Source organism: Chamaea fasciata, unplaced genomic scaffold, assembly GCF_029207755.1.
Source record: "Chamaea fasciata isolate MVZ Bird 193981 ecotype frontalis unplaced genomic scaffold, bChaFas1.0.hap1 SCAF_25, whole genome shotgun sequence".
NCBI lineage: Eukaryota > Metazoa > Chordata > Aves > Passeriformes > Sylviidae > Chamaea > Chamaea fasciata.
The window spans coordinates 6,507,337-6,528,455 of record NW_027094110.1 but is presented as its reverse complement, the minus strand read 5'-3'; the positions used below and the strand labels follow the sequence as shown (position 1 = coordinate 6,528,455).

Below are 21,119 nucleotides of genomic sequence, written 5' to 3'. Positions count from 1 at the left end.
TTAAGCTACTTCTAGAAATTGCTGGGACATTAAAGGTTGAAAGAGGGTTTCTAAAGAGCTGTAGGGTGCTGGCCAAGACCTGATGTGAAGAATGTGCTTTCCCTCTAGGTTAACACACCTGGAGCTGCTCAGACCCTGACAGCCCAGGGGCTTTCCCCAGCACCCTGGGGGCTGCCCAGCCTCACCGTTTTGGTGGAAGTTGGCATGTTCTCCATCTCCTCATGGGTGACCCAGACATTTCCAGAGGACTGTGGGGAAAAGAGCAGAGGGGTCAGAGCAAACCACCACAGAAACATGGCCTCAGTTCAAAATCACCATGGAGTCATGGAATTAGAGAATTATTAAGGCTGAAATATGATCAAGTCCAATGCTCAACCCAGCACCACCACCGTGTTCAGCACTAAACCATGTCCTCGAGTGCCCCATCCACTCATTTTTGAACACTTCCAGGGATGATGACCTCACCACTGCCCTGGGCAGTTGTGCCAGAGCCTGACCACCCTTTCCAGGAAGAAATTTCTCCCAATACGCAGCCTGAACCTCTCCTGGCACAGCTTGAGGCTGTTTCCTCTTGTCCTGTCCCTTGTGCCCTGGGAGCAGAGCCCAACTGCCCCCTGGCTGCCCCCTCTTGTCAGGGAGTTGTGCAGAGCCAGAAAGTGCCCCCTGAGCTTTCTTTTCCCCAGGCTGAGCCCCTTTCCCAGCTCCCTCAGCCACTCCTGGTGCTCCAGACCCTTCCTCAGCTCTGTTCCATTCCCTGGACATGTTCCAGCTCCTCCAGGTCTCTGTTGTCATGAAGTGCCCAGAACTCCTACAGGATTCCAGGTGTGACCCCAGCAGTGGGTCCACAGGGGACAAGGACTGCCCTGGGCCTGCTGCTACCACAGTGCTGGGACAGCCCAGGTGCCCTTGGCCTTTTTGCCCACATGAGCACACCTGGGGTCACCTGGACTCATGCCCAGTCTCTGTCAGCACCAACTATGCTGGAACCAAGCCAGGCTCAGGCTGGTGGACGATCAGACCATCCTGTGCTTGCAGCTGTCCTGGGGACACTCCATATCCTTGCAGCTCAACCTCGTAGCACTCCACTGCCTAAGGGGACCCTGGGCTGTCCATGCAGCCACCGAGAGCAGAGCAAGGGCCTTCATTCATCTTCCTTTCAACTTTAGTGTGGTGCTCAAGGAGCCTGCAGGCCTGTTCACAACAGCTGTGACCCCAGACACAGCCATCTGAGGGGGACACAGCAGCCTTCCTTCTGACAGCTGCAAGTCTACAGATGTGTCTTGGTATGACTTGGCCACCATTAACCCCTCAAGACCTTTGGGGACCAGCATAAGACATAATCCCTCCATCCTACCAAGGGCAGGGATCTGCAGTTGCTCTGAGCTGCCCCAGGAATTTCAGATGGAAAAGGCTTGTGTTGAAATGATTGGGAAAAAGGTTGCATGCAAGCAAGCTGGCCCTGTACCTCGGGAACGTTTTGATTTCTGCTCTTTGGATTGAGTTTTATCCTCTGCAAGGCAGCCAGCACCTGAGTTCTGCTCTTTGCAGGGCTGGCCTCCTGCTGACAGCCCCGTGTGAGTGGCAGGAGCCTTGAAACTGGAAAGAGCTTCATGCTTCCAGCTGGGAATGACCTTTGTGCTGGAGGATGAGTGTCCAGTGGTTTGACCAGTCCATGAGGGGACATCACCCCCTCCGTGGCCACCGTCTTCCCCAGTGGTCCCAAGGGAAAGGAGGGCAAGGAGGGCAAGGAGCAGGCTGTGTGGCACATGGAGGGCTGGGGTGTGCAGAGAGCACTCACCGTGCGGGACGTGGGCGGTGCCGAGGGGCTGGTCAGGGATACCATCTCCTGGATGGCCAGGCGCAGCTTGAGGCGGTGCAGGGCATTGCTGATGCCTATCTCCCGCTGGATCTCGGTGTCTGACAGCGCTGACATGATGGCGCCGCTCTTGACGTTGGCCCGGCACGCGGCCACGTACCAGGCTGGCATCCCCACCCAGAGCTGGGAACAGACACAGCAGTGACTGCCTGGCACTGCCACCCTGCCTCCTGTGCCCTCTCTAGAGCCCAATATTGAAGCTGAATGTCCACGTGGGATTCTGGGTCTGGTTGTACCTTGCAGAAGTGGCCTATGGGCAGCCCAGCATCCCCATGCCTGATGGGCACAGCACAGGGAAGGAGCACCCACAGAGCTTTCCACAGAATCATTAAGGTTGGAAAAGGCCTCTAAGATCAGTTCCAACCACTCCCCCAGAACTGCTACATTCACCACTTACCCATGTCCCAAATGCCACATCCACACATCTTTCAAACACTTCCAGGGATTATGACCTCACCACTGCCCTGGGCAGTTGTGCCAGGGCCTGACCATCCTTTCACTGAAGAAATTTCTCCCAGTATCCAGCCTGAACCTCCCCTGGCACAGCTTGAGGCCGTTTCCTCTTGTCCTGTCCCTGTTCCCTGGGAGCAGAGCCTGACCCCCCCGGCTGTCCCCTCCTGTCCGGGAGTTTTACAGAGCCACAAGGTCCCCCCTGAGCCTCCTTTTCTCCAGGCTCAGCCCCTTTCCCAGTTCCCTCAGCCACTCCTCATCACACATGTGCTTAAACCCAAAGCTCTACTCAAACCACAACTCCATAGGGATCTTCTCTGCTCTCCCAGGACTCGCAGGCCTCAGCCACGTGCATGGTGGGATATGGTGGCACACACACACCTGTGGGGACAGCATGGGGACAATCCATTGGCACGCACCTCCAGCCACGACACGACAGTGGGGCCATCCCAGTGGGCAAAGGGCAATCCTTTCCTCCGAGCCTCTTCCAGGAGTTCATGCCTGGCAGGAACAAAAGCAGACGAGTGATTTATGGGGGGCTTGTGGGGAAAGGAGAGGTCTTGGAAGGGAACAGACCCCAGGCAGTAGGAAGCAGCTGGAGACAAAGTTGTGAAGGAAGCAACAAGGCCCAAGGGAGGGTGAAGGTGAGATTTCCCAGCAATTCCTAGTCCTGTGCCACGGCTTCCCGGCAGATCAGTTTCTCACTGGGGTAGGGAAGGAAGTTCACTCACTTCTTCCGCAGGCGCCTATCCTTCTCGGCCTGAGCCCCCAGCTTGCCCAGTCCCAGGGGGTCCTGGATGCCCCCCTCCACGTCAGTCAGCACCACTGTTGGGCAAGCAAGACACCCTCAGGTCAGTGTGATGCCCCCAGGCCAGTGTGACCTCCCCCAGGGCCAGTGTGGGCATTGTGACGGTCCCCATGCCAGGGGGACACACAGTGACAGCACAGGAGGTGACAATGTCCCTTTGCAACCCACCCCCATGGTCCCTCTGCATCCCTGGGAAACCCAAGCAGATGCCCTCCTGCCATCCCTCCTATTTCCAAATCCCAAAGGCACAGAACAATCCCTTCTGGAAGGGACACAGAAAGATCACAGAGTCCAACAATGCTCAACGTGGAAGCAGAAAAGGATTTAGGAGTGGAAAAGCAGCTCCTACCAAAGGGCTCTGCAAAATCCATGGGGGAAGGAAGTAGATTTGAGGACATCAAAGATGACATACAGTGAAGGAGGTCACTGTCCACACCCCAGCTCTGACAGAGCACCATGCTCAGGCCAGAGAGGCCAAGGGGAGAAAACACCAAGCTCCAACTTCCCTGAAGCTGCCATTGCCCCAACAACCCCAAACCAGCAGGGGTGTCCCTGCCCCTCCCTGTCACCCCAACAGCATCCCAAAGCAGACAGAGTCAGACAGTGTGTAGAGCCTGGCACAGACAGGGACAGGGCTGCTCACAGACCCTGCCCCGTGGCCCCTTCTCTGCTCAGCTGGATCAAGCGACCCTTCTCTTTCTTCCCAAACAGGCGCCCGATGGAGGATTTGATCCCCTTCCTCTTGGAACCCTTGTGCAAGGAGTCCTGGCTGCTGCTGGGATTGCTGGCCTGGTCCTCCAGTGAGCTGGGGGTGGAGGAGGGAGAGGAAGAGCAAAGCCTTTAGGTTATTCTTGAGCAGGGCAAAAGCCATGGCAAACCCCAGCCCACCCCACATCCCACGTGCGCCGCAGGTATATCCTCAAACCTACAGAGATGCCAACGGTCTCCACATACCTCTTGCCATCCTCCTGACTCAGGGCAGGGTGGCCCAGCTTCTCCAGCCGCAGTGTCCTGGGTGAAGACGGCGGGGATGTCTCACACTTGATGGTGGTTTTGTCCTCCCGGCTCTCATCCCGAGCTGCAGGCGACTGAACAAGTGGAGAGGCTGTGAGGGTGGGAGGACAGAGCCTAGCTCCATCCTTGCCCTGCTGCCTGCCTCTCTCTTGCTACATGGAGGCATGGCCAAAAGAGCCACCAGAGCCCTGGGGCTTTGCCACGCTCCAGGAATGGCCTGAATGAGAGATCTGGCAATGGTTCCAGATGCCCAAGCAGATGGGGAGGATGTGGCAGTATGGCTGAGATCCTGGGAATGGGGGGTGAGAGGATGCAGCCCCATGGTCCAGGTCAGGGTGTGGGGACAGAAGCTGCTGGCCCTCATCAGAGGGCTCTGAGAAGCACAGATGGGAATGTCCCAAGGACACCCTGTTGCCAGAGGGGACACAATGTTTGAGGACCCAGTGGCTTTCTGAACCTCCCCATGTCCTGCCAGACCCCCCAGGCTGCCGGCGGGAACATGTCCAAGCACCTTTCGGGATCCCCATGATTGTCCTGCTGAATCCCTGGGGTCCCCAGCTCCATCCCGCGCCTGCTGCACCCTGACCTGGTGTGGACAAAGCCAGGAGCAGGCTGGAAAAAGGGCTTGGACAAAAACCAACGGGATGGGAGCCACTCACTAGCAGTTTCCTCCGGTGCTTCCTCAAGTCGCTGGGCTGATTGCAAGGGGGAAAGCGAGAGAGACACAGAAAGGGGGCCAGTTAATGGAGCAACCCCCCAGAGCAGTCCCGGGGCCAGGCTGCCAGGCTGGAGACAGCAAACAGAGGCACCCCATTGTCCTACACCCCCCACAGGCCCATATGGACACCGGGCATCACTCCCACCTCACAGCCAGACCCCCGCCAGCCCCAGCCCCTCCTGGCTCCTCACCAACGTCATGATCCCCATGCGGTCCAGGTCCTGCGCAGCGCTGCGGGAGCTGAGCTTGGGCGTGGAGCGGCCGCTGAGCGGGGGCGATGAGCTGGCTAGGGACAGGGCCGTCAGCGAGGTGGGGATGGAGGCCCTCTTGCACAGCTGGGTGAGGTTCAGGCCCTCCATGCTGCCGCTCGTGACCCGCGTCTCCAGCTCCTCTGCGCGGAGCTCCGTGGACTCCTTCTCCTCCTGGATCATCCTGGGGGAGCAGCGGGACTCAGGGTTCCTGGCTCCCCACCTTCCCAGGGACACAGGACCTCTGTCCTGGGGAAATGCACCTTGGTGCTGTGCCTCAACCCCCGATCTCCAGGAATGGCAGCAAGATGCATCAGAATCCATAAAAACCAGAACTAAGACACATTGATTCCTTTTAATATCCACAGACGACTTTTTATAGAATAATGATCGTTTGAAATAATGACCCTCTGACTCAGCACTGGTGCAGCTGAGGGGCAGGGAGACATGGCAGGGAGGACCAAGCCCTGTGGTTGCATGTCTTGGAGCCACTTCCCTGGCTGAAGACACACCAAGGCCTCCATTTTAGGCCAGCAGAGCTTCCTGGCTATTTGTTGTCCCCCTGGAGCCATTTCTGCACAAGGCAGTGGTGGGTTTTGGCCATGGTCATACCTGATCTCTTCATTGATGGCATCCAGCTGCTCCTGAAGCATCATGGCCAATGTCTGGGCATCTGAGTGCCCACCAGGAGAGAGCACATCCATGGAGCTGAACAGCGTCTCACGGTCGTCCTCGTCCATGTCAGAGATATCGGGGTCGCTGTCGAAGGCGTGAGGCCCTGTGGCCAGGACCCCACCTGCCTGGGCCTGCTCCCAGTCCTGGAGGAACAAGGGCCACAGTCCTACACAGCATTCCCATGTCTCCAAAAGCCAGACTGGTGACCTCCATGCAGGAATTCCATCCCAATGTGACCCCAATGGGAAACCCTTCCAATGCTCCCCCATCAATGCACCAAGAAGGAAAGGAAACTGCCTCGTGTCTCCAGATCTGACCCTAATCTCAAGGTGCAGGGCAGGAACAGACCTTAATCCTGGGGTGCACAGGGTTTACCTTGGCTGGCTCCTCTCTCCGGGTACCGAATCGTCCCTTCTGTGCCCGGGGCAGCCCTGGAGCTGCTCCGAAGGGCTCGGCTGGGGCGTGGACCACAGCTCCCAGTGGGAAGCGCAGGTCGGTGGCACTGCCCATGTGGGACCTGGGAAGAGAGAGCCCTGTGAGGGACATTGCTATGTGCAGGACACCCTCACCCTCAGGCTGCTCCCCTGGCAGTCCAGGCTTCTTGAGACAGAGGAGGACGAGCAGGAGACCACTGCGGGATGCCCATCCCAGCCATGTTTGTCTGCTCAGCATGAAAGGATGCAAAACCAGGCTCTGGAAAAAGGTGCCCCATTCCCCCACAGGGGATCTGGAAATACTCTCACAGAATCACTCACAGAATCATTGAATCACAGAATAACCTGAGCTGGAAGGGACCCACAACAATCAAGTCCAGCTCCTGGCCCTGCACAGACACCCCAACAATGCCACCCTGTGCATCCCTGAGAGCACTGTCCAAACACTCCTGGAGCTCTGGCAGCCTTGGGGCAGTGCCCATTCCCTGGGGAGCCTGTTCAGAGCCCCAGCACCCTCTGGGGGAAGAACCTTTCCCTGATATCCAGCTTAATCCTCCCCTGACACAGCTCCAGCCCTTCCCTGGGGTCCTGTCCCTGCTCAGAGATCAGAGATTGGAGTTGCCCCTTCTGAGGAATCTGCATCCTCTGGTGACCTTTGACCTCAGCAGTCTCCCAACTTTCCTAGACTGTCAGAAGTTCAGCCCTGGGCCTTCCCCTGCTGCTCCCTCCCCCTTCTCTGTGCACCCATCCAGCCAGTTCTGACCCAAACCCCCTGCGCTGGGAGGCTGCTGTGGAGCCAGGGCGGAACAGGACCCTCCAGCTCCTCCCTCTCCAGAGCAGCTGGAATCTCTCAACACAACTTGTGTCTTCTCCAGCCCCATGTACCCAGCAGGAGCCAGCCAGGGAGCTCTTCTCCTTTTTATGTTTATTCCAACATTTTCATGAGAAAATACCCTGATGAGGGTCGGTCTCTTCTGCTGGGCAGTAAGTGACAGGATGGGGGGAAATAGCCTCAGGGGGAGACTGGGAAAAATTTCTCAATGGAAAGGGTGGTCAGGCCCCAGCACAGGCTGTCCATGGCAGCGGTGGAGTTCCCACTCCTGGAAGTGTTTAAAAAACGGTAGATGGGGCACTTTGTGATGAGATTTAGTGGGAATGTTGGTATTTGGCTGAAGGCTGGACTTGATGACCTTGGAGGACTTTTCCAACCTTAATGATTTTGTGATTTCAATGAATAAAATTCCACCTGAAACATCTTCCAGGTGTGAGGACATGAGCATTGTTGGGATCTCCCAGCAGAAACCAGCTGGGACTTCTTCATACTCCTCCTCCCTGCCAGAGCTAGTGCTTGGGACCAGGACCTGGTGAGTGCCACACTAGGCAGAGCAAGGCAGCAACTGGACATGAGGACACTTCGAGCCACTCGTGGTACTCATTCCATGTCTCCACTTTGCCTGGTTTTTCCTCTTGGCCCTGAAGACCCAACCATGGAGCTGAGTAAGGCATGTTCCTGGGCACAGGGTGATTACTCCCCACATACAGTGCCATTGGTGACTCAAGGTTTGTTTAGTTTAAGGTGAATTTAAGATGACAAAAGCAGCAGCCCCAGGCAGATCATGGTTTCCCACCGTGGTGGACCTGGTTTGCAGTGCAGATACAGGCCTGGAGATAAAATCAGCACCACAAGCAGCATGGCTGGGCCAGCCTGGTGTGCCAAAGGCACAACCCAAGTTCCAGGGATTTCAGAGCTGCTGACAAGCTGCTGCCCAGCTAAAACCAGATAAAAACACCTTAGACAAAAGCTGACATTTCAGCTGGCGGATGTTTCTGCAACTCAAGATTTCTGCTGATTTTTCATTGGATGTCCTGGGTTGAAGCATATTCTATCACCATCTTCATGAACTGTTGAAACCAGGTGAGGCAGTGCTCCCTGCCTCCTCCACTCTGGCTTATCTTCTGTTAATGGGCCCATCAGCACCTTTGCTACACAGCTCACAGATAACCCCCTCCTGGACTACCTCCTGTTAATGGGCCCATCAGGCCTTATCACATGACTCACCATCCCATTGTGGGATGCTCCGCCCAGAGGGAGGAACCAAGCATTCCAGCCTGGATATAAGCTGAGACTCTGAACACCAGAGGGGCGCTTACCCACTGGATTCCCAGAGGACCCGAGCTACCAGACCTTTCTACAGGATCACTGCTTCAGGAAGACCACCTCATCTGGACTGCTTCCATCACTACGCTCAGGTTGTATTCTGACTCTGTCAGTGGTCTTTTGTATTATTGCATCTATTTTATTTTACTTTCTTTCCTTTCTTCCTATTAAATTGTATCTCTGACTTAGAGCCTCTCATTCGTTTTGCTTTCAAACCATTACATTGGAGAAACAAAAAATCACCAAATTTTTCATCCTGCTCTTAAAAACCCATGGAAAGAGGTCCAACACATGCTCCAGACTGCTCCAGCACTCAGCTCTCCCTCATCCTCATAGGCTCTTCCTCACCCCTCCCATTTCTTCTCTCCATGACAGACACAGGATCTCCAGGCTGCCTTCTCCTCTCCTCTCTGATCCAAAGCTGGTTACACAAGCTCCTCCCCATCTTTTCCAGCCTTGCTGAGAGGGGAATTTTCTTCACTGGTTGCTCCTATTGACCCCTTGCTGCCTTAACCCACACTGGAAATGCTCAGGGCAGGGTGTGATGTCCCAGGTGGCTGCAGCAGCACAATGTGGTTGTTGTACTGTCACCCTCCTTTTCCACCTCCGGTTTCCTGGAGCAGCTCTGGGTATCCTGGTCAGTGTTGGAGGCTGAGACCTGATGGACTCACCTCTGCTCCTTGGTGCCCTGGGCTGGGATGTCCCCATGTCCCAGTGACTTTAAATGAAAGGGTGTGGGAGGACCATTGCATTGGAGAAAGAGGAGCTTCCTTCTTCTTTGCCTGCAACAGCTCCAAAGCAATTTCTCCTGCTGCACCAGCCCATCCCCTGTACTCCACATGGGAAAAGTCCTTTGAATATCCAGCTTTCAGAGCAAAATAAGTCCCAAGCCACTTGTGCAAAAAAAGGAAACAATGCCCAGTGGTTTCTCACCCATACAAGAGCAAATCTGGGGCCATTCAGTTGGGCTGGGCTATTCTCAAGAGTCTATGTCCCACCTCAGGACAGATCCATGGTGGGACAGCATGGCTGGAGCTGACCCTGCTGTGAGGACCCTGCAGCCCAGCACTGAAGCTTGGGGGCACCAGAAACACCGAATGCCAGCAGTACTTTGGGATCCCCAAAACAAACTGCCCCCAAAGCCAGGGGTGCAGGGGTTTGCCCTGGCACTTACCTGGTGTGCACACTCTCTACAAATGTCCCACTCCTGGTCTTGAGCTGATCCACCTCCAGCCTCAGCTTGTCGATCTCATCAGACAGACGCCGCTGTTTGGGGGGGATGAGACAGGCAGGGGTTGGGTTTGCTCTGGAGAGCTGCCAGGTTTGGGGTAATCCACATGCTTGGCTATTGCCATGTGTACATTCCCTTTACAGATCTCCACCCCAGGTTTAAGGCATCTTGGACACATCAGTAAAGAAACAGCTCATGCAGGCACTGGGAATGAAGGTGCTGGGGTGGGAGGATCAGGACAGACAGACACAGGCTCAAGGAATGCTGCCTTGGGAGATGAAGGAAAACAGGTCCCACTTAAAAGCTCTGGTTCTGCTCTAGACTGCACGTGTGTGTTCCCTTGGCAAGGGATCGGCAGTGAGGGACCCCCCAGCCAAACCTGCTGCTGCCCTTGTCTCTCCTGCTCCCAGCTGCATCCCCATGGGGGAAACTGTGCCCACACCCAGTGCTGGGAGATGCCAGGGGGAGGCTCCAGATGGACAGGAAGGGAGGGGAGAAGGGATCTCTTGGGCACAGCAGGATCCAGTCTGGGGGACAAACAGGCTGAGTCAGGGTGGTCGAAGTGCCAGCAGTGTCATGCGAGTCCCCAAGCTCTGCCCTCAGACCTGAGCAGCCACAGCTGGGAAAGCACAAGGAATAAGCACACATCCTCCCTGCAGGCAACAGGAAAAGCAGTCCTCCTGATCCCCCAAACCATGCATGAGACATGCAGCACATCCCAAAAGCTCCCATTGCTCCAAAAAGCCACGTCCCTCCAGCTTTCTAGCAAGGCCTCTAGGGGCTCATGCAGACAACACTGAGATGCTTTATCTGGGAGCAGGTTGTGAAGGCCTACAGGGCCTCTGCAAGGTGGGCACGGGGCAGATCTCCCCCCAGTCTGAGAAAGCCTCAGGGGCCAAGGGGATGGGGCTGCCTGAGCCCTCCTCTATGCACGGGTGAAGCCACCCCAGCCTTGCCACTGTCCCCAGTGGGCTCAGAGATGGATGAGTGTGACAGAAACACAGAGATGGGACCCAACATGCCTAGTAGGGAACTGACCCGGGGCTCTCTGGTGGGGGGGGCGGGGAGGTGGCAGCTTCTATCCAGCTACTACATGGGTGAGTGTGTGGCTTCCTGCTGCCAAATCCCAAACTGGGGCATTTTAGAAGCAAGTGGCCCTAGCCAAGGATTGGGAGTGAGGCAATGGCATCACTGGGTCAGGTCCCTGCAGCCTCATTTACCTTGTCATGCTGGTGTTCCTCTATCTGCTTTTGGGTATTTTCCAGCTCTTGTAACAGTGTATTCTTTAAGAAAAACCAAAGAAAATAAAAGGGAACAAAAACAGGAAAGAAAAAGAGAGACCATTTAGGAAATGGCCGTGCGGCCTCCCAGGAATGGCCAGTGTGGAATCCCTCTGTAGTGAACACCTGGAAAAGGCTCCTTGGGCTACTCCTCACCTGCCTGTGCACAGGTGTCATCTGCAAAGCTTCTGCCTCTCAAGCGGGATGGCCACAGCTCAACTCCTGCCCCACTCTGTGCTAAGCATGGCCATGGAGGGCAATAAGGGATTTGATGGACAGGTCTTGATGATTAGGAAATATGTCTGAGAGAACAACTCCTTGAGCAGCTGGATCAAGGGGAAAAATGTCTCTTACATCTAAGCTAGGGAGTAGGCAGGAGGGAAAGGAGATGTGCTTATAGAATCACAGAATCATGGGATTGTTAAGACTGGAAAAGCTCTCTAAGATTGAGCCCAACCATTCCCACGAGCACCATGACCCCAAATGTCACATCCATGTTTTTGGAACATTTCTAGGGATGGTGACTCCACCACTGTCCTGGGCAGTCTATTCCAATGCTGTAATTCTTTCCTTGACTTTTTTTTTTTCCCCCTAATATCTATCTAAACCTCTCCTCGGGAGTTTGTAACTGCCTGAACCAGTTCTCATTTGGGTGCATTTTTGTGCATGAAAGACCTGGATAAACTCTGAAGGTGGGACAGTGCTGGCACCAGACTGGGGAGCAGGCAATGATTTCACAACATGTCACCACTCTGGTCCCTGTTGCTTGCTGGGGTAGGGTTTGGACTCATCCCTGCAGGTTTGGTCCTGCTCTTTATCCAGACAAATCTGAACAACTGGATATGCTGGCACAGCCACATTTGGTTGGGGACAGGAGGAGCGGAGCAGTGTGGGGACAGGGCCAGCCCTGGAGGCATCAGCTGGGGGATGCACCTGTGTGCTCCGACTTGCTGAGGGAAGGAAGCCCGAAAGGGCTGAACCATCAAGGCCTGACCTCCCACTGGCACTGTGGGTAGATCCTGGCTTGGAACCAGCTGCTTCCAGTTAATTCCATTCACACCGAGGCAGCCACAGCTATAGCTGGCTCCTCCAAGGAAACATAGTTCCCCAGGAGTCTGGTGGGAGATGTTCATGGACACTGCCCTGGCTTGAAGAAGGAAAATCAGTCTGGACCTGGGGGCAGGAAGGTTTTAAGGCAGCACGTAGAGGGATGGGCACTGGGACAAGATGAACATTGCATTTTTTCCTGCAAAATGCAGTCAGGATTTGCTCTGCCAACTGGGCACAGATGGCATGGGGGCTGCACCACCAGAAACACAGGGAGGCGAGGGAATGGAGCAGGACAAATCCTGCTGGTGTGGGAGGTGGTGGGGAGGGGGATCTCCCTGGGTGAGGTGACTGGAGCAGTTCCCTGTGCTCCACCAGCCCCAACACAGCCGTGTCCTGCATGTTACCATTTCTCCAGCCCTGCACAGGCACTTCCAGCCCTGGGCCATGGCTGGACGAGGCCCAGAGGGGCTGCAGACCCCTCAGCTCCCAGAGGACCCCTGCCCCAGGCACTACCTTCTCCTCCAAGGCTGCCATCCTCTCCTTGAGGTGCAGCTGCAGCCGCTCATTGGACTCGCTTAGCAGCCGATCCACGGTGTCTGAGAGCCGCTTGTTGTGCTCCTCATTCATCTTCTCCCGCTGGCGGGCCTGGACAGACACAGTGACATCCCTGTCACATCCAGAGGGGCTCAGTGCTGTCCTGCCATCCTGTGCCTGCTGCAGTGTCAGAGCTGGACCACGAGGCCCAGCTTTTGGGGACAAATCCACCTCTTACAGCACTGGCTGGACCCTCTGTGGTGGCTCTGCTGCTCTCTGCCACCTCCCAGCCATGGAAGAACAGGAGAGAAAAGTGTTTAAGGAGATCATGGCTGCCTGTCCCTCAAGAAAGCTTCTCCTGTGTATCTGCCAGGAATATCCACACTGGGGGCACTTTCCAGACCCAATGGATACTGAACCTCTGGATTTTCAAATATCTGTATTGAGGCAAAACTTGTGGGGGACTCCCTAGGGGCATCTGTAATGTCACCTGCATGGACAGCCCAGCCCCTGGCTGAGAAGCAAAGAAGCTGGAGAATGGACTGGGCAGCCCAGGGCACAGTAGCTCAGCTTCCCTGCCTTTTTGCCCTGCTGATCCAGGCTCAGGGGAAGAGCTGCTGCAGCCTCCCCTTCCACCCTGCATTTGGGGTCCCAGCTTGCCCCAGGGGATGATGCTGGGAGAGGAGTGGGAGTGGAATATTAACAGCAAGTCTTGGATGCCTGGGAGAGGGGAAATCACAGCAGAGAGTACCATGAGCTCCTGTGTGGCTCAAGTTTAAGTGATCCTGGATGGGAAAGGATTAACCAGACTGTTCTCCCAGCCTGCTCCTGAACTGCAATCCAGGTGTGCCCAGGTACCCAGGCACCAAGGCAAGGATCAGGACTTACCCTGGCCAGCTCCTGGTTCTTCTCCTCCAGCTGAGTCTCCAGCTGCCGTAGGTGCTCCTCGATGCTCCCATGCCTCTCTTCTGCCTGGGAAAAGCAGAGCAGCCTTCTTAGATGATGCTCCCCAAAGCCATGAGGGCTCTCCTGCAGCCTGGTGTCCATCTCTGCATCTGAGTCCTTCCTGGGATGCAGAGCTCTCTCCCAATGCTTGCACCCCTGCCAGGGCTCCCTGTGAGCCCAAACTAGCCCTGCTGGCACGGTGGCAGGAGCTGGAGGTGCTCTGTGAGGGGCTAAACACCATTCCAGAACCCAGGAAGGGCAGGCATGGCTGCATCCATCCCTCCCTCCAGGCCTGCAGCTTCCAAAATCCAGCCTGGTGCTTCCTCTTTCTCCTCATCCTACAGTAGTCCCACCCAAGCCAAAGGGCATCCACACTGACAGGGCCATCCCCGCCTTGGAGAAAGGGGCCGAGGGAAGGGGGGAAACCCCGCATGTGCAGGACACATTGAGGTGTCCTTTAAAGGCAATGCCTTGCCCCTGCAGCAGAGGGGACGGCAGGGGACGGAGAGGCCACAGCTGGGAAGGAGAGCGGGATGCCTTGTGCTGCCAGGGGCCCCATCAATGCAGGGAGCGGCCAGACCCAGCTCCAGCTCCTCCCCTGGTCCCAGCACTGCCCTCCTTCCCCAATCCCTTCCTCCCGTCCCCTCCAGATCCCGGCCCCTCCCCGGTCCTGGACCCACCCCTGGCACTTGCCTTGGTGAGCGCAGCAATGCGCTGGGCCAGCTCGGCTTCCACCTCGGGCAGCGTCTCTGCCTTTCTCATTGTCTGCTGCAGCTTCTGCTCCGCCAGCTCCAGCAGCTCCTGCAGGTGCCGCGCCTTCTCCTCGCACTGTGAGACAGCAGGATGGCTGCCCGGCGTGTCCCATCCCCAGCACCTCCTTCTGCCCCCCAGGTCCCCGGGGCAGGGGAACACTTTGGGTCCGGTTTTGGTACCTGGCGGTGCAGGGACTCCTTGTTGGCCAACTCATTTTCCAGTTTGTCATTGAGGTCGTGGATGGAGGTGGCCTCTCGCTGGGCTGCCAGGTACCGTTTCTCCAGTGTGGTGATCCTCTCCTCCATGTCCTCCTTCTGTGCCAGGGCCTGGAGAAGCGATGGCGCTGTCACATCCTGCTCTGTCACAGCATTTTGGGAACAGCAGGGCCGTCCAGCTCCTTCAAGCCTCGGACACCCTGAGTCCAAGGGGTGTGAAAACCCCCCTTAACACGAGAATGAGGGACAGCAGAATGAGACAGTGATAAAGGGAGAGTCAAACAATCACAGGAAAACCTTCTAGAGAGGACACAGGTCACTGCCCCAGGTGTGCAGCACACCTGAGAGCCTGTCTGTAATCTCAGGGAAGTCCTGCTGGTAGACCTGAGGACAATTTCCTAAAGGCAGTGGCCTCTTTTGGAAAACACCCTGCACACAACAGGAGTTCCAATCCCTTCCCAGCCCAGTGGAAGCAGCTGTGAGGTCTCTGCTGGGCAGTGTAGGGGGACAGGGACTCACCTCTCGGAGGTCTCTCTGGTACTTGCTGCTCATCTCCTCAGATTTGATCAGATCCTTCCTGGCAGTGCCCAGATCCTCCTCCAGCTCGGCCACGCTGGCAGCCAAGGCAGAGATTCGCTCCTTGGCCTGGACCACTTCAAAATTCTGCTTCTCCAGGAGCTCCTGCAGCTCCACCACCCGCCCAGCCTCGTCATCCGGATGGACGGAGCCATTGGAGAGACGCTGCAAGGCACCAGAGAGGGAGGTGGATATTGGGATGCTCCAAAGCTCCTAGGCTGTGGCATAGCCTGTAGCCATTCAATGTGGGAATGTGGCCGTGCAGGGACTCGGTGAGGGGGTGGAAATGGAGACAGAGGGCTCTGGGACCTCCATCAACAGCCTCCACAAGCCAGGGATGGGGGGCTTCTTACAGGAATGATGGAATAGGGATGGTTGAGGGCTTCCCAGAGCATCTGGTGGAAGGTGTGCCTGCCCGTGGCGGGGGTTGGAACAAGGTGGCCTTTAAAGGCCAATTCCCATACAAACCATTCTGTGATCTCTGGGAAGCAGAACCCCTTGGAGCACCCGAGCACAAATTCCCCCTCTCAGAAATGGTCTGTATCCACCAGGAAGGGCATTTCCCATGGGGCTGGACCCAGGGGAGAGGGAAAAAGGTTTTCGGCACCCTGGAGCCAGCAACAGGGAGGTGGGAGAAAGGACAGCCTCACTGAGCATGTCCAAAGCAGGGGTTTCCAGGGCTCTCACCTTCCAGGGAAGCTTCGATGCTGGTTCCTTGGGCTCCCTCTCATCGCGCTCACCTGCCACTGGCTCCCGGGTTGAGCCTTGCTGCAGAGCTGCCACCTGCATGGGAACAGGGACTCAGCAGCGGGAGACAGCAGGAGGTGAGGCCAGTCCTGCTGCAGCCAGGGCTGCACTAGCTTCCTGCCAGAGTCTTGCTTATGGCTGGGGGAGACTGGAGGGAGCAGGTTAGAAACAGCCCTGAGCTGGCATTGCTGGGGTCACACCTGAATTCCGGGGGGCAGCTCTGGGCCCCTCAGTTCAGGAAGGACATTGAAGGGCTGGAGAATGTTCAGGGAAGGGAACAGAGCCTGGAGAAAAGAAAGCTCAGGGGGCACCTTCTGGCTCTGTACAACTGCCAGACAGGAGGGGGCAGCTGAGGGGGACGGTCAGGCTCTGCTCCCAGGGAACAGGGACAGAACAAGAAGAAATGGCCCCAAGCTGTGCCAGGGGATGGTCAGGTTGGATATCAGGAAGAAATTATTCCCTGCAAGGGTGGTTAGGCCCTGGCACAACTGACCAGGGCAGTGATGGAATCACCATCCCTGGAAGTGTTCAATAAACAAGTGGACGTGGAACCTCACAATATTGTTCAGTGGGCACGGGGGTGTTTGGTCAAAGGTTGGAGGTTTTTCCAGCCTCAGTGATTCCACGATTCTAAGAGAGAGGAAGTCAGAGGTGCTGGGAAGGCTCAGCACTGAGGAAGGTTTTCCTGTTGAGCCCTGGATCCCTAGGCTGCCTCCCAGCTCATTTCACTGGTTTACAGCCAGACAGATTCTGAAGCCAGTGCAGCAGGAGCAGGGGATAAACACTGGCACTGTGTCCTGCTCTCATAGGGGAGGATGGGGAATGGTCTCTGAAAGGAGAGGGGCGTGGGGGCCTGGGAAATACCGTGAGACTTATCCTGGCAACTGGAAAGAGGAGCAAAATTTGGCTGGCAGAGGCTGTTGGAATGGCTCTTTCCTTTTAGGAGTAGTGGCTAGACACAAGCTCCAGGAAGGAGAATGGAGGACATGTCTCTTGAGGAACACTATATCCCTGAAAGTGTCCAAGGCCAGGTTGGACAGAGCTTGGGGCAACCTGGGAAAGTGAAAGATGTATCTACCCATGGCAGGGGGTGGAATGAGATGAGCTTTAAGGTTCCTCCGAACCCAAATGAGTCTGGGATTCTGCAATTCTGAGATGACCATGGCTGGAGGCTTGGGACAGCGAAGTCCCAACCCCAGGACTCCTGCAGGGAAGAAGATGGGGGATGCAAGATGAGATGCTTGGAGCAGTGTGGTTTGGGTCTCTGCCAGATCAGGGCAAATCCCAAGTTACCCTCAGCTCCCTGGAATGATTCAGATTCAACAGATTGACTGTTTTTGTCAGTCAATTCCAAACAGCAAGCAACAGGGAAATGTCACCTGTGAGACAAACGGTTTTCAGAATTTTTCCAAGGTTTCCTTAAATATAGACAAACTTTCAAGTAAACAGCAATTTTAGAACAAAAGGCATACATCAACCTGACCGAATGCAAGTACCACATGAACTCCGAAAGGCAATGGGGAGCATTCCCAGCCCAGCGGGTGCCCAGGTACCTCTTACCTGCCGATGGGCATCCACCAGCTGCTCCTCCAAGGTCGCCACTCGCTCCAAGGCTGCCCGCAGGCGTTCCCTCACCTGCAGGTGAGTGAAACAATGGGAAAGGCTGTTATTTATCTGGGATGAGGGTGACCAGGATTTAGGCATGCTCCCAGGCCTGTTTGTTGGGCTGACAGCCAGGCTCAGCTGGATTCACAGGTTCAGGATCATCCAGCCCATCATGGGGGGTTGTGAAATTGTGTTGGAGACAACAGGCTGGGCCAATTCTTGGACATCTATGGCCAGAATAGCCTGGAGAGGTCTCCTAGCAGAGGAAGGAGATGTTTGAGGTGAATTAATGAGGAGGAGCAGTGAAGACTAACCCAGGGTGTCAAATGCCAAGAGTGACCTGGGGGAGTTCCCTGTCCCCGACAGCCTCAAACCAAGAGGATCCACTGGGCAGCCCCAGCAGCTCCTCAATGCACCTTTGGGATACCCAAGACTTTCCTGCTGAGGGCCCCCATGTCACCTTAACAACACAAAGTAGCAGGGAGGGAGCGGAGGGTTGGGAGAAGGAGCTCTGAGCAGGAGAGGTCCCAGCAGCTTTCCCACCTTCTCATCCAGTGCCTTGTGATGCTCAAAGAGTGACTTGAGTGCCTTGAGCACCTCGACCTCACTGGACACCCCGGATGGTGACTGGGCCTGGCGCTTGACCACGGTCATCCTGAGGGAGCGCTCATGCCGTGACACCAGGCACTCCAGGTGCTCCAGCAGGAGCTGCAGAGGGATGAGAGGAGCTCTCACTGCCAGGATGGGCCCAGCAGTCCCTGGTGTCCCGTAGTCACAGGACTGAGGGCCTGCCAGCAGGATCTCCAGGCTTACCCGGGTGTTGTTGCGCTCAGCTTTCAGCTCCGAGATCTCCTCCTCCCTCTCCAGGAGCTGCTCCCGGCAGGCACTGAGCTCCCGCGTCAGCGTCGCAAACTCCTGTGGAGAGCAGGGCAGGCCAGGGGATGGGACAGAGTCAGCATTCCAGACCCACTGCTGGACCTCCGGGACAGCATTTCCCATCCAAACCCAACCAGGGTAACACCACGGGAAACATGGAGAAACCAGTGGAGAGGCACAGCCAGGCCAGGAGGGGATTTATTCCTGGCTTCCCTCATACTTTGCACAAGGAAAACAGCAGCTCAAGATTTATCCCACTTGGTTTGATGTCCAATGACACAAGAAACTGCTCTACAGCTGCAGAGGTGGTTGATGGCATTTAAAGCATCCCAGTCAAGACCACCAGCATGTTCCCATTCCCACTGTCCCTTGGATGCAGGTCCCACCTTGTAGCATCCCATCAGTCTAAAACTCACCACAAAGTCACAGCCAGCCAGTAAGAGTCCCCTGGCCCTCAGCCAGCTTCTGCCATGGCCTCAGGACCTGGAATCATCCAAAACTTCCTTCCAAAAGAAAGAGGTTGCTGCCTCAGTCCACCATGTGGAGGCCCAGCAAACTGCATACGGGGCACCTCCAGGTCCCGAGTCCCAGCTGAGAGGGATGGGGCACAGCAGAAGATATGCTGGGTGCCACCAGCTCTTGCTGCTGCCACTGCTCCCTCCAGGGATGTGACAGCCAGCAAGGAAGAGCCATGTCCAGAGCAATGCCAAAGGAATGCTGCACACCCAGCACATCCCTTGAGACAGGGAGAAAACCACAATCGCACTTGTGGCTGTGTTGGAGGGGAAGGAAAACTCGCTTTGAAGTCCCTCGGATACAGAAGGGTTCCCTTTCCCTTAAAAAATGAAACCCAGGCACCTGGGTGAGCCCAGGAGCACCTCCCATTGCTCCCAGTTGTTCTTCAGTGGTGCCAACCCCAAGTGAGGTTTTGCAGCTGGGATTTCTTAGGGTGAGAAATGCAAATGTGGGAGCGCGCCATGAATTCACACCAGATTCAGTGTTGTTGGGAAGAATTTTAAAAGGCAAAGGATTTCAGAAGAAGCTGAGAAGGATTTGATGAAGCATTAACAAACCAAATTTCAAGAGGGGGCTGAGAGCTGTTTTACAGCATGAAATTCTTTTTCACTTTAATTTTCAGGTTTAGCAAATAAAACCCCTTCAAACCGAAGCAAAGCATTGAGGCTTAGGCTGAACCAAATGCTCTGCTCAGCTCCAAGTGAAACCTCCTGTGACAGCTGAAGCCTCGAGAAATCCAGAGCTTTTTCATCTGTTTGCCCCAGCCAGGTTTTCCCTCTCCCTCCCCACCCCCAACCTGTCCCACTGGTGGGGTTTGTAGCCTGGGATAGGTGGGGATGGTGGTGGCACTGGTGCAGTTGAGACCCCACAGTGGGACAGGACCTGAGCAGGTCACAGTGAGGGGAGAGAGTCACTGTCCCCATAAACAGCTGCTTTCCTGCCTGTCACCTGCCCCAGGTCACTGCCACCCCACATCCCTGCTCAGACATCTTTGCTTCAAAATCCCTGCTCTGGCATTGCCCCATGGCCTGAGGTCCCCCGTTCTTTCTCAGACCCCCTCCTTCCCTCTCCATTCCTCAGGGACCACTCCAGACCTGCAATTTTCCCTCTTCCTATCCCTTCTTAGAGACCATTCCAATCTGGGATCACCCCTGACTCCCTCCCTTCCCCAGAGTTCCCTCCAGCCCTGGGATCACCCTTCTCCCCATCAGTTCTCCCCCAAATCTGTCACAACACCCCAAACTTCATCACCAACCTCTGCCATGCCCCATCCCACACTTGCTCTGGGACCATCCCACAGCCCCCAGAGCACAGGGAACCCTTGGCACTGGGACCCCGCTGTGCCAGCCCAGCCCAGCCCAGCCCAGCCCAGCCCAGGCCAGCCCAGCCCAGCCCAGCCCAGCCCAGCCCAGCCCAGCCCAGCCCAGCCCAGCCCAGGCCAGCCCAGCTCTCCCTGGCGCTGGGATCCCGCCGGGATCCGGCTCGGTGCAGCCCGGCCGCAGGCACACGTGTGCATTCCGTGGGTTATGCAAGCGCTGCCAGCAGCTCCCAAGCATCCCTGCGGATTAGAGCCGGGCTAGGAATGCCGGCAAGCAGAAAGCAGCAGAGAGACGTGCCAGAGAGGTGCCTGTGCATCGCCTCAGATTTAGGGATCTGTCACTCCCCCAGTCCCTCAACATGCCAAGAGACAGGTGGCAGGGCTCCAGGAGCTCGGGAAAAGCATCCTGGCAGCCGGGATGGCCCTGGGAATGTCTTCCAGAAGCCCGAGCTGTAAACGTGGGGGATGCATCAAGCTCTGGGCTTTTCCAGCACCAGGGCAGGACCCCGTGGATCCAAAGCCTCTGGATCTGCATAGGTGGAAACTTCTTGCTCTGCCCCGTGGCTGGCAGGGGACACTTGCTGTGGACGTGGATGTTCTTCCCCTGGAGCGAACAGGGCAGGGCAGCGGAGGATGGGTGGGACAAGGCACTGGAGGCAGCAAAAGGACAGAGGGGGCCAGCACTGGGGACAGTGACTCCCGGCACTCAGCCCCCTCTCCCCACATTCCCTTGCTGTGGTGGCCAGGCTGTACAGATGCTCCCGCAATCAGGATTTCATCCTGAAAGAAGGGATTAAAAGGGAGCAAATCCTCTGGAGAGAGAGGCAGCCCCTGCTGCGGCCAGCCCGGCGCACACGCGGTCAGCAGGTCACAGCCAGGGGTGGGCACAGCACAGAGCTCCTGCCAGCCCTTCCCTGGGGGTGCTCCTCTCCAAGCCCTCCATCCCGACAGGAATGCTGGCTGCATCCTGTGCTCTGTGTTCCACATCCTGTGTCACGCCTGGAGCACCCCGTGGCAAATCAAAGAGCCCTTGATAACTCTCCCCCCTGGGGGAAAGGCTGCAAAAATGAACATTAACATCAAAAATAGCAA

At 56.2% G+C, this 21,119-nt stretch overlaps 1 protein-coding gene across 1 annotated transcript in view; it reads right to left on the bottom strand.

Annotated features, from left to right (window-relative positions):
• PPFIA4 (PTPRF interacting protein alpha 4) overlaps nt 1-21,119 on the bottom strand; it is a 41,333-nt gene that overhangs the window by 7,634 nt on the left and 12,580 nt on the right. Inside the window, exons 3-23 of the mRNA XM_066203873.1 lie at nt 18,131-18,232; nt 17,861-18,025; nt 17,273-17,347; nt 15,653-15,748; nt 14,909-15,130; nt 14,354-14,500; nt 14,111-14,249; nt 13,365-13,444; nt 12,456-12,587; nt 10,833-10,895; nt 9,556-9,647; nt 6,165-6,306; nt 5,727-5,932; nt 5,058-5,298; nt 4,808-4,843; nt 4,089-4,222; nt 3,782-3,939; nt 3,058-3,151; nt 2,746-2,827; nt 1,799-1,999; nt 186-248 (exon numbers count right to left, since the gene is read on the bottom strand). Of these exons, the coding sequence (XP_066059970.1) occupies nt 186-248; nt 1,799-1,999; nt 2,746-2,827; nt 3,058-3,151; nt 3,782-3,939; nt 4,089-4,222; nt 4,808-4,843; nt 5,058-5,298; nt 5,727-5,932; nt 6,165-6,306; nt 9,556-9,647; nt 10,833-10,895; nt 12,456-12,587; nt 13,365-13,444; nt 14,111-14,249; nt 14,354-14,500; nt 14,909-15,130; nt 15,653-15,748; nt 17,273-17,347; nt 17,861-18,025; nt 18,131-18,232 (2,670 nt within the window). The remainder of the gene's footprint in view (nt 1-185; nt 249-1,798; nt 2,000-2,745; nt 2,828-3,057; nt 3,152-3,781; nt 3,940-4,088; nt 4,223-4,807; nt 4,844-5,057; nt 5,299-5,726; nt 5,933-6,164; nt 6,307-9,555; nt 9,648-10,832; nt 10,896-12,455; nt 12,588-13,364; nt 13,445-14,110; nt 14,250-14,353; nt 14,501-14,908; nt 15,131-15,652; nt 15,749-17,272; nt 17,348-17,860; nt 18,026-18,130; nt 18,233-21,119) is intronic.